This window comes from Pieris napi, chromosome 11 (assembly GCF_905475465.1).
Source record: "Pieris napi chromosome 11, ilPieNapi1.2, whole genome shotgun sequence".
In the NCBI taxonomy this organism is placed as follows: Eukaryota; Metazoa; Arthropoda; class Insecta; order Lepidoptera; family Pieridae; genus Pieris; species Pieris napi.
In genome coordinates, this window is record NC_062244.1 from 10,740,616 (window position 1) to 10,753,188 (window position 12,573).

The 12,573-nt window shown below is 34.7% G+C and overlaps 1 protein-coding gene across 5 annotated transcripts in view; it reads right to left on the reverse strand.

Moving 5' to 3' along the window:
• Positions 1 to 3,909: 3,909 nt before the first annotated feature.
• Positions 3,910 to 12,573, reverse strand: part of LOC125054159 (putative polypeptide N-acetylgalactosaminyltransferase 9) — a 143,460-nt gene continuing 134,796 nt past the window's right edge. For 4 of the 5 annotated variants that reach the window (XM_047655888.1, XM_047655889.1, XM_047655891.1 and 1 more), the window contains 8 exons: positions 11,741 to 11,933; positions 10,737 to 10,906; positions 9,698 to 9,862; positions 8,734 to 9,197; positions 8,476 to 8,658; positions 7,394 to 7,501; positions 6,178 to 6,306; positions 3,910 to 5,580 (listed from right to left, as the gene is read on the reverse strand). In XM_047655888.1, the coding sequence (XP_047511844.1) occupies positions 5,419 to 5,580; positions 6,178 to 6,306; positions 7,394 to 7,501; positions 8,476 to 8,658; positions 8,734 to 9,197; positions 9,698 to 9,862; positions 10,737 to 10,906; positions 11,741 to 11,933 (1,574 nt within the window). In that variant the 3' untranslated portion in view covers positions 3,910 to 5,418. Of the gene's footprint in view, positions 5,581 to 6,177; positions 6,307 to 6,805; positions 6,911 to 7,393; positions 7,502 to 8,475; positions 8,659 to 8,733; positions 9,198 to 9,697; positions 9,863 to 10,736; positions 10,907 to 11,740; positions 11,934 to 12,573 lie in introns of all 5 variants that reach the window. The other variant, XM_047655890.1, reaches the window with a different exon arrangement.

Here is a 12,573-nt window from a genome sequence, read left to right on the forward strand (position 1 = left end):
ATTATAAAGTGAAGATAACACTGCTCGACTTTCAATATCTTTAAGCCATTTATGATAGGTTACGTCGTTTTTTTAGACTATCAGGTCTAACTATAATTTATTATAAAAGCCTTTTAACCATGTCACCACCTGTGCATCCATAACACAACGCACACAGTTTCAAGAACCTCCGTTCACTGTAACTTTCAATTCGCGGTTGCAATCCGACTTCAAATTTCAGTTTTTGAACCACACGATCTGATGGTGGTGACATCAGCGCTACTGATAACGAGATAACTACATTGAACTTGCATACAAAAACGTCTATTGGAAGTTACAGAGCACTCTGTTACTGGGCGCTGGTCATACTTATCGAACTCGATAGCTCAAAACGTTAATTATACATTTTGTCTCTATACATATCCTACTTCCAATAATTTGCTAAATTTAATACAGCGTTGCTAAGATTATAGCCACTAAAGATTAAATCTATCTAGTTACCAAGTCCGGGTCGAAATCGGTCCGGCAAGGAAATTCATTTTGTCGCTTTCCGTCGCCCCAATTTGATTACCTCTACGTTCGACAAGCGAACATTGTGAAATATATAGTATTTAATCATTGATTTTCTCGTATAGAAAAGGGTATCTGTTCGTGAATGCCTCCACCGATGTTGTACATACAGTTAAGTCAATCAGTAAGGAAGCAAATGGATCTAAGTCGTGATTAAATTAATCTACTTTAATTTCATTAATTTCATTTTTATTCATTTACACACACAATGTACACTTAAGAACGTAAATCATGGAATTCATATTTAATGCTGAATGCTTCTAATTTTACATTTACAGTTCCCAAATCAAGGGCGTAGAACGGAGGAGAAGAACTGGCAATAAACTCTCCGCTACTCGTTTTAATCGCCAAGTTTTTTGTTTTACACAATGTTTGTAAGGAGCTACAACAATTACACCATGTTCCACTAATAAAATCACACAAGAGCCTGTGGCGCTATAACCTCTAAATTGCCCTCAGATTTCATACCTAATTCGTGATAATTCTTCTTATTAGAGACTAGCCGTTTCGCGCCCGCTTTGCTGGACGAATTAAAATAAATTTTATGTTTCATTATTTAATTTTTTTTCATATTTTTATTATTCTTCTTTTTAACTTCCCGCTAAGAAAATTGAAATATTTCGAAAATCGAGTTTTTAACAGATGTTGACGTTTAGAGGTTCTAGGAAGCCTCCCCGAATGTTTCCGCGGTGAAGTCCGTATGGATAAATTATGGAATTTAATAAATAAATAGCCATAAACCATCTAGGAAAAATTTCGCATCGAATGGTGGTAGTTTCATGTCGATACGATCAGTGGTTTAGGCGTGATTGAGCCTCAAACGAAGACCATTTTCATTATATATATATAAAATAAAAAGAAGTAGGTAGTCAGCCTTTTATGCTTGAAATACGCCGTAGATTGTAGCGTCTAAGGTTGGTGTTACTCTTTCATTCACCGTACGAGCGCGTGTTAATGCCCACATAGAAATATTGGTGCGCAGCCGTGATTCGAACGCACGACCTCAAGAAGAAGCCAATGCTCAAGCAACAATGCCAAAACTACTTGCAGCAATAAAACCATATTAACAGTAGATCAAATTAAAATATTTAAGTAAGCTACGACAATCTTCGAGCTCCATTATAAGAGGAGCGCAGTAGTTGGTTGTTTGAAATGTTAAGTCATATATATTTGGAAGTTCCTGCCGCAGCTAATAAAGAGCTGGGTCATCGCCTGAATAGATGTTCTGAAATCTCGCTTCAGTTTTCTGACTTTACAAAACCATTTGGACAGCACGTCAAACTTAAAACACTTTTAATGAAAGTTTGTATGTTTGAGCAAAGACAACTTGCGTACAAAACACGTTCTTATTGTTGGTACATTTGTAACGTTTTATGTATATATAATCCGCTGTTATTTGTTAATCAAAATATATAAATAAGATTTGACTGTTTTTATACTTATTCATCTAATATTATATTTATAAAAAAACAATATGTATGCTAAACAATGCATTGCTTTTGCGTTGCCCTAACAGAGCACGATTCGATTTAAAATAAATAGACCACAGAAAATTGTTTTCATTAGTCTAAAAGCACGTGCGCATTGTTTTTAAAATATGTTTCCTTTCTTGTACCTTTTAGCCTTATTCTATTTTTAAATTAAAACTGTGATGGCGTCACCCTTTAGTCCCACTGAAAGTGTTTTCTGCGTTAGTTTCGCTACTCATTTTTATTAGAGAAGTACATCATAGCGTAACCACCCAGATATATTATGATACACATATCAACATACGTTTGATAGGCGCCAAAATAGGTGCCGAACACATTAGTAGTTACTTGTTTATATTCAAGAAATAAAATTATTTTACATTTTTGAACGCCAATTTAATTAAAAATACTCTAAATTCACTGCCACTTCACTAATCTAGAATGTAGTAAGTACTCTTTGCTAGCCTATTTAGGATTTAAAGATAAAACTATCTTTCAGTGCCGGCAATTCACCTATACTCCTTCAGGCGTTACATGTGTCCATGGGCGATAGTTAGCATGTCTACCCTGCTCGTTTAGGCCTAAGAGAAGTATCATATGCCTTTATGAATGCCAATTTAATGAAAATACTCTAAATTGACTACCACTTCACAAATTGAGGATGTACTCTTCTACCCTTTCTGGGGTTTAAAGATAAGAATTATGTTTGAGTACCGGCAATACATATATACTCCTTTCGACATTGCATGTGTCCATGGGCGATGGTAAGTATGTCTAGTTTAGTCTTAAGGGAAGTTTGTAACTATAACATAGTAGAACCATGTTTATTTATTTTACCAAATGAGACATATTATTATATAACCTTAATAAATATAAGCAATAGTAAAATGTATTAACCTGTTTTATTGACATTATGTTTCATTTTCATCGTTTTTTGAAGGCACGTTTTACATTGGTCATTTATGTTACGGCTTGTCCGAAATTTATGTTCACCATCGTAAAGCTAACGTAATACATAATAAATGTTCCGGATACACTTATTTAATTGGGTTATACTTTAAAAGGCTATATGTAGCTTCAAGCCTTCAAAGGACGATTTTATCACCGTCAATTGACAGTCCTGGGAGAGATGTTATATAAATATTTCTTACGTCTCGAAATTATCGTTTAATATTTTGTATTCGATTTTACAAGTACATACTCTTTTTAAGCGGACAATTTAGAAATTGTGGATGGCAACCATTATATCATAGTGTGTCATTATACAAATTTTAGCTCTTTCAATGGAAATTTCTTATTTCAACTTCTAGTACGTAGAGAGAGGGAGAATCAATCTGATAAGTAATACAATAGAGATTGACAATTCGACAAGCCCTTAGCTAAATTTGGTCTTTCTGAATAGAATTTTAAAAAGTCCTCTGTATAATGTTTAAGTGGGCGTTTATGTAACAATTATATGTCTAGCTCAAAATCAGTCATTCATGAAAAGGTTTTATACAAATATAATTGGACAAGAATATTTTTAAAGACGATATTCTATTTTCATAATATAATAGCTGATCCGGCAAACGTCGTTTTGCCATGTATATAATTTATAATAAAAATAGGGGTTGATCGTAGAGGGATGAAAAAAATTGGGGTTGTATGTACTTTTTAATGCTGTATCATAAAAAAATAAAACCATAAAAATTTATCTAAAAATTAAAAAAAATGGGGTGGACTACCCTTAACATTTAGGGGGATGAAAAATAGATGTTGTCCGATTCTCAGACATACCCAATATGCACACAAAATTTCATGAGAATCGGTCGAGCCGTTTCGGAGGAGTTTAACCACAAACACCGCGACACGAGAATTTTATATATTAGATAATTCAAATAAAACCACAAAATAAAAATCCAACATAATGCTTTATTTTACAAATACTACTACCGCCATCTATCGACAAGATACATTTAGAGTCATTATATACAGAAATTTAACATGAAATACGTTACGTAAATATAAGGCACATTTAATAACATCCTAACTTAAATTTTATACATTTATGCCGTATATCATATTATGTACAGAGTAAAGCTACTTAAAACACTACTTTTAATTAGTTATGGCTAACAAACTATACAACGTCAACAATTTCGAAATTACTACAACAATTTTTCTATGAATTGCAATTGTGTAATAAAAAAATACATAGATGTGAAAACCAAGATATTTCGTGTATATGATAAGTCGTATTCAACAACGTACTATAATCCTAAACTTAATGATTTTTTTGCGTTTGTAATAGTGATATGTTAGTCGGATAAATTTCACACTAAAAAATAAATTCTAAATAGGACCTAGAGTCGTTAAATAACTGTGAGTTAGGCCATTTTGTATATATCACTGCCATAACATTTCTTACGGCTTTGTTAAGTAATCGGGCTGTAAATTTAGTAGCAAACATTTATATATATATATCAATAGATAACTAAATCAATAGGACGAATATAGTATAGAACGTAGATGAATACTTTTCAATCAGGTACGAAAAAAAATAAACACGGCACATTATAATACATAATATACTTATTTAAATATAACAGAATTTATACATTACTGGCAGTATTAAGTATATAAATAAGATATCACAAAGAGGAATGTTTAAGATAAACCACCTTGTTCATAAAAACAAATCAGCACTCTCTCGTCTCTATTACTCAAATTGCGTTTATGCTATGATGAAGAGAGAGATGAGCACAAGCAAAATATATTTCTATGAATAAAGGGTTAAGAGTATCAATTTAATATCAAAAGAGAAATTCCGACGAAATATACCGACTAATTCTTAAAACACTGAAAAGTAGCCGTCTCCTTCCTTCGCAGCCTTAACATAATTTGACAGAAAGTGACCTACTTAGTTGACTTGAATTTAAAATTCTCATTTCTAAAGATGTGGGAATTGATTCAGAAATTCGAAAATAATTAGATTTGTATTCAGTTGAAAAGTGTATGAAGAACTAAAATACAATACTGTACATTGCGACTTTTGCACTTTCAATAGTTACTATATAGTTTTAATAAAAATCCTTAATACAGCAATTACGAAATGTTCACTTCGTTCCAAATCACATACAAATTTCAGTTCAACTAATTTCTATAATAAATCTTCGAAACGACAAAACAAAATAAATTCTTTATAAATATAAAATTTCTGTATTCTGGACATTTATCTAGACAGATAAAATCTAATATGTAGTAGATATGTACACGTTACAACTAAGAATACGATATGCAGTCGTAAAGGAAGTCCCTAAAAAAATATATTTAGCTTAATAGGCCTAACGGGGTCAAGCACAAAGCACGGAACAAAGTTAAAATGTCTTTATATGAATAGCAACTCGTCATAGGCCTCCGGCTACTCGCCCAGGAGTTCTGGACTGAGTCTGTCCGCGTTGAAGTTCTCCATGTTCCACATTTGTCGCGATTCACCCTCTTTACATGACTCCATCACAATTTTGTCTTTATTCCTGTTAATCGCCATGCATTTCTCACTCGAGCCGTGTTTTAGTAACTTTGTCTGTAAACGAAATTTGCACGGTACACATGGAGTAGAAAAATGATGACATTTCAAGTGATTACATTACATTTGAACAACATTCCTATAAGATTTCATTTACATCTGTATTTATGGAACATTAAAAATTTTACACATTAAGTTCCGTAACACGTGAAATTTGAAGTTAATAAAATGTATAACAACAAAACGTAATACATTTTATTAACTTCAAATTTCACGCAAACCTTTGACCAGTGGGTCGAAAACTACAATTTTACTATATTAACATACTATATTTAACAACATTTTAACTGCCTTAACCTATACGCAAGTTAAGCATTCGATTAAAACAAATTTATGTACATGACTAAGAGACATTAATAACTTTACAAGCTATGGATAATATGTGTATACGTGTGTATGTGTGTGTGTGTGTGTGTGTGTGTGTGTGTGTTATACATGACAACTCCACACTTCATTAAATAAGTCCCAATTCTATACCGTAATAACATTTTCGAATTAAAACGTAAAAGGTCGTTGTACTTTATTATTTACGCTTGACAACATCGCAATTTGTCGATGTTATATTGGCATGTTAATAAATACCCATTAACTTACGTTGGGGTCGTACAGCCATAATTGGTTGCCCTTGGCACCATGACACGGATAGAGGACAACATCATGGCCCGAATAGTCGAGGCAGGTTTCGTCACGACGTATTTCACCGTTCTTCGAATACATCCAGTACTGAAATTATTTACGACAAAACACCTTTAGCGCCAACGCTTTCAAGCGAATTCGATTTGAAAGACAGATCAGAATCCCCATAAAGAAATAGAATTGTAAATTAAAACTCTAATCCCGAAAGCTAGTCAAACCGCAATTGAACGGAAAGCTCATCAATTATGAAAAATGTAATGCATAAATACAATGATATTATTAAAATGGAAGCAGAAAGTTCATTACATACAAATACTTATAAACTAGATATTAATATTCGTAGCGGCAGTACCAAGAATACTTTATAAGTAAAGTGAGAGTATCTGAAAATGTAAGTAAAATATCACCCCTATAATGGTTTATAAATTTAATACGATGTATTAAAGCTGTTTCGTTCCAATGCACATGCATTATTATCGAATACATGTTAAAACGATAATGAAATTATGGTTAAAAATAGATGAATTCCATACGATAAAATTACATGATAAAGCAAAAGCAATTTACAGTCTCGGCATTCACAAACCTGATTCCCGTATTCTCCATGACAGGGCCAGACGTTAACGGGCTTTTTCATATCTTCCGGTCCAGCGGCCGAGTCGAGGCACATATCCGAGCCGGAATTCCCGATCTAATGCCATCCAAAGTTAAAACAAACGTGCCACAACAAGCAAGCGTGCAAATATAGTTATCGTTTGAGAAAATTTTAAATCTAAATCTCAAACAACAACTAAAAAGGTGAAAGTGGTTCACTAAATCTAAAAATGGATTAATCAAAGAAGCTGGGAGGTGGAGAGAAGAGGCAACTACCCCGTAGATTTGTCACACGTATCCAATTGTGATACCTGGTTGCCACCACCTCGATGGCATGTGTGCAACATTAACACGCCTGGATCCTCTTGAGTATCATCAAGAACCTCGCCGTCAAGGCAGTAACGGCGGTCGAGCGCTTGATTCCACATCTAGTAATTAGCATTATAAAAACGTTCATAATCGTGCAAGGTGATAATAAATGGGACATCCAATCGTGCTATAATGCGAGTGCAGAGAGATCGAAACAGCCAAAACAAAGATCAAAATGGTACTGCCGCGCGAACTCTAAGATTTTAAAGACCTGGTTTCCTCCTTGCCGATGACACGGATAAATTCCGACTGGTTTATGATGGTCTGACTTGCGCGTCGGCGAATCCAAACAAGTCTTTTGGAAGGCGACATTTCGAATCTGCACGAAAATTGGTACACAATTTTGAAAGATCACATTTTACATGCACTCGTAATGGTATTACTAGACAATCATATTAATTGCTGCTCATAAATTATATAAAAAGTAAAAAATAAATCAGTGGCACTACAACCTCTTTAGGTCTTGGCATCAGATTTCAGAATCTGTTTCATGATCATTTATAAATCTAATAGGCAAGTAGGTGCAATCAGCCTCCAGTGCCTGACACACGCCGTCGACTTTTTGGGTCTAAGACATTTCGGTTTCCTTCACCGTTCGAGCAAATGTTAAATGCGCACATAGAAAGAAAGTCCATTGGTGCACAGCCAGGGATCGTACCTACGACCTCAGGTATGAGAGTCGCACGCTGAAGCCACTAGGCCAACACTGCTCGAAATTATTGCCTTTCATATTTTACTGCCATAAATTATTTAACATCTAAAACATATAAATTAAAAACTTTTTTTGAACGGATTGAAGTTATGTATTATTATAAATTTACAACTATTTAAACATAATTTTAAATTTAACCGACGTTTCGCGTGCTTTACAGCACGTGAATTTTCCAATTTCAATAGAGAAGACGGCCTAAAATTGTCAAACACCTGGGATCCAATAATATCCAAATTAAAATCTCAAAAAGAAAAACAATCCGCGAAAATAGAGGACACCGTGAGCCATTTTTGCCAAAACCCTCCATCTTTTAGTCGATACCAACTCCGGGGAAATAAATACAGATAATGCAACTTTCTCTGCAGCTGTGATACTTTTTGACATTCAACATCTTTTGTCTTCAGTCACCGTGACCACGCACGCTGTAAAGCACGCGAAACGTCGGATAAATTTAAAATTATGTTTAAATAGTTGTAAATTTATAATAATACATGACTTCAATCCGTTCAAAAAAAGTTTTTAATTTAAATGTATAAAAGTTATGTCAATCAAAGACAATACTATCTAAAACATATACATACCTCTCCATGCGCTACAGATTCGCCGGGAATAAATAGCTCGGGGTATATATTCTTCAAATACCACTCAAACGATTTACATCCGAGATTTTCTCGTAGCGCTAATCGGCTGCTAATGTCACCATAATCACCTTTGTCGTTACCTACTCGTTGATAATAATACTTAGCGTAGTCGTCTAGCCAAACCTGTGAAACAAAGATTGAATTTTCCTAAAACTTCTAAAACTTGAATATTTTATGAAAATCATTGAAAGTCCTTACCTCAGCCAACCTAACAGAATTCTTCTTGAGCACATTAACGCCCGTTCGCCATTTATACGGCGATCGTTTTCTGAATATATGACCTACGTGCGAGCACGGAACGATTTCTAAAGTTCCGCCGCACATCCAAGTTTTGAAAGATAATTCTAAATTCTCTCCGCCCCATATATCGAAACCGCTGTCATAGGTTCCGAGTCGTTCGAAAAACTCTTTGTCAATCGCGAACAGGCCTCCTGCCATGGTCGGGGACCAGACAGGTTCTGCTGTGTGTTTGTGTCTCGATCTCTCTTTGGCGGGCACCGGGTGCCAATTGAACTGGAGATTCCAGTCGAAACCACCGACATTGACAGACGTTGAGTCCCTGTAGTGATACTCGAGTGTGTTGTCGTCGATAACGTCAATTACAGGACAGACCACAGTTGTCTTGTTACGAGCAATCCTATCGAGTAAAGGCTCCAACCAACCTGAAAATAGCCATACGGTTTTGTAAACGACTAATGGCTCGAAGGACCAAATTTTCGGGGTAAAATTATAAAGATATTTAAAGAGAGAATTTTTTTAAAAACTGCAATGGACTAAACTGAGGGTGAGGTGAGATTGGGATTACAGTCGCGGCCTGTACGACGTCTGAATGCAAACTAACTTAAGTGAATATAATAAAAATGAATACACTAGCAAATCTAGCAACTATTGCATAGTGGCGTTTACATTGAAATACCTAAACCGTACATATACTACACACTGCAAGTCGACATAACGGAGAAATATGATCAAACTTGTTATAAATTAAAAAAATTGCAGTCAGTAATAAAAGGCTGTTATATAATTGCATATTTAAAAAATAATGAGAAAGAACCAGAAGTATGCAGAAAAAACGGAAAAATCAAAGTTATCATAACGATTCACTGGTGTTGTGAAAGCCACGACCTATTCAATTCATCATATTTATCACAAAACTACATACCTTCTGTACATTCACAATGACTGTCCAGGTAGGTAAGGACGGGCGCAGTGACGTATCGGGCGCCGAGCAGTCTCGCCCGAATTAGACCCTCCCGCCTCGTCGCTCGCACTATACGCACTTTGGGCAATGCTGACATATAGTCATCTAGTTGTTGCATTAGGTGTGCTGTAAAATATTTAACATGACTTCACTATGTTATTAGGCGAGGCTTTATCATTCAGAATCTTAAAAAAACCAACGGAGCTACAGAGGCGGTAATTTTCCAGGAACATTTATGGCTTTCCGACTTTATGGAAATATTTTACCTCCAACATCAAAGCATACTTTTGTACGCGATAAAATGTCCCAATGGTATATCTGATATCAAAGGCATGAATTAATAAAGAGTTCTTTATAAAAACATTTTTTCTTTAATAAATTGAAAATTCCATCAAAATGGTAAAAAACGCCCACTTAGTACGTATAATCATATTACCAAGCAAATCAAAAAGATAACTTACAAGTAACATATTGAAATTAAACTGAATAAATGCGTTACGCCTACATATTGGATATTTATATAAAATTTAATTTCTAATAATTTGATAACACGATGTACTACTTTAAATTTAAATTTTCTAAGTGAATATAATTTTGAAAACTATAGTATACTAGCAGACCGGCCAAGCGTTGCTGTGGCTAAGGTTTTTGATATATTACATAGTAGTAAACTATTCAAGGGAAACGGTAGGAGAACTTATGTGAAAGGTAGATAGCTTATGTGAAACGTTGGTACTTTCAACACAGCGCTATCTGTTAGAATTGTGTCAAATAATAAACAAATAATTTGCAATAAAATTGCATTGCGGGTTTAAATTGAGATGTAAGCTATCCTATCTTTTAAGTTGGATCAAACTACACACGGTGTGCAAATTTGATTGATATCGGTTCAGTAGTTTAGGAGTCCATAGCGGACAAACAACGTGACACGTAATTTATATATATTAAGATGTAAACCGAAATATCAATCTTTACATGCAATTTAAATTTGAATACTAACGCATATCGGAGAAATCGTCTACGAGCACGATCTCCTTTATTAAGTGCGGAGGCGAGCGGTCGATGACTGAATGCACGGTCCTTAGAAGCACAGACCAGGCTTCGTTGTGGAAGCATATCACTACAGCCGTCTGCGGCAGGTCCTCTAGATAACGACCCGGTTGCTTACACCTGTGGGAAATTGCATTTATTAGACATCTTGAATTTTAAAATAACTTTATGTTCGAAGTTTAAATTGTGGGTGGAAATAAGTTCTAGAATTGTATTCTCAGGAATGGGTGGTTGTCAATTGTCAATCCCACAGATTAAGAGTAGATATTGAGCTTAATTCTCTATGAGATTTATATAAAACGATGTCATTTTTGTTAATTTTTTTAATTTGATATTGGTTGATGCAACATATTTTTTTTTTGGTAAGTGAATAGGTATGAACAGTGTTGGCCTAGTGGCTCTCATCCTTGAGCTATTATTTTATAATTATATATTGGATCCAGTCTGTGCACCAATGGACTTTCTGTCTATGAGTGCATTTAATATTCGCTCGAACAGTGAACGAAAATATCGTGAGGAAACCGGCTTGCCCTAGACTTAAATAGTCGACAGTGTGTGTCAAGCGCAGGAGGCTGATGACCTAATCGCCTATTAGATTTAAAATTATCATGAAACAGATACATAAATATGAGGCTCAGACCATTTTGGTCGTAGCGCCAATGATTTTTGTTGAATATGTAATTTTACCTGTAACTTAAAAAAAAAACACTGCCTGAAGAAATGTATAATTAAAATCGGCATACAATCCAATCAGCAATCCGTTGTTTACAGTTAAAACAGTCTCGTTAAAATCAACAAACCTTTCCATTATATAAATTACATCCCTCTACAAATCGACAAAGACATTCATATTCATTTTACGACGTCACATCCACTGAAATCTATCAACCCACGCTATTTCTTATGAAATTCCATCCACAATCCTCCTATTACCCACATATCAAGAGGACTTACCACTCATCCCTCGGGTCGGGTAGTTTCCGCCTAATCGATATCAGGTCACTCACGTACTGATTGAACGCATTCTTTTTCCACCCTTCGGAGACCGCGGTTTTAGCCTCTTCGGTCATATTCTTAGGTAATACAACCGGTTTCCCGAGCTCGCCGGGTGCGTTATCCGATCCTGGCGCGGCAATCACTCCTAACCCTAAGAATTAAAATTTGAGTCTTAATAAAAAGTTAAGGAATGTTATGTCAGGTTAATTTGCGGTCACACATGGACAAACATTCATTAGCTTCTACGGCTGTTCTTTAGAGCTATGCCTTTCACTATCTAACGTTCTTTTGTCTTCAATTATAAAATAAAATATATTTTATATATTTATTACAGGTACTTAACCCATTATTTATAAAGACCTCAATTTGCAGAATGAACACTTCAGTTAAAACAGTGCACTTAGACTCATTTAGTTTTTATGAGCGTGGGGTTACACTTTATTCAAGCAAGATTGTTAAATATATTACATAGTTTATATAAGTTAATATACGCAACTTCGATAACGTGGAATTAATTAACGATAACTGCCCTTCCTTCCTGGACTTTAAACATTAAAATGACTAAATGATTTCAAAGTTGCTAAATAAACTTTCAATCAAAAAAATGTATTTTTATGAGCTTACCTTCATTCAAAGAAAACCTTTACATAATTATCTATATACGTGAATGCACGTCGAACAACATAGCTATTAAGTTAAACCATTAAATCTCATGTAAGTTATTATTTTGAAGATTTGCGATTTAACAAGGTACTCTTTAAGGTCTACGCAACATCTAAATCGATCGAAAC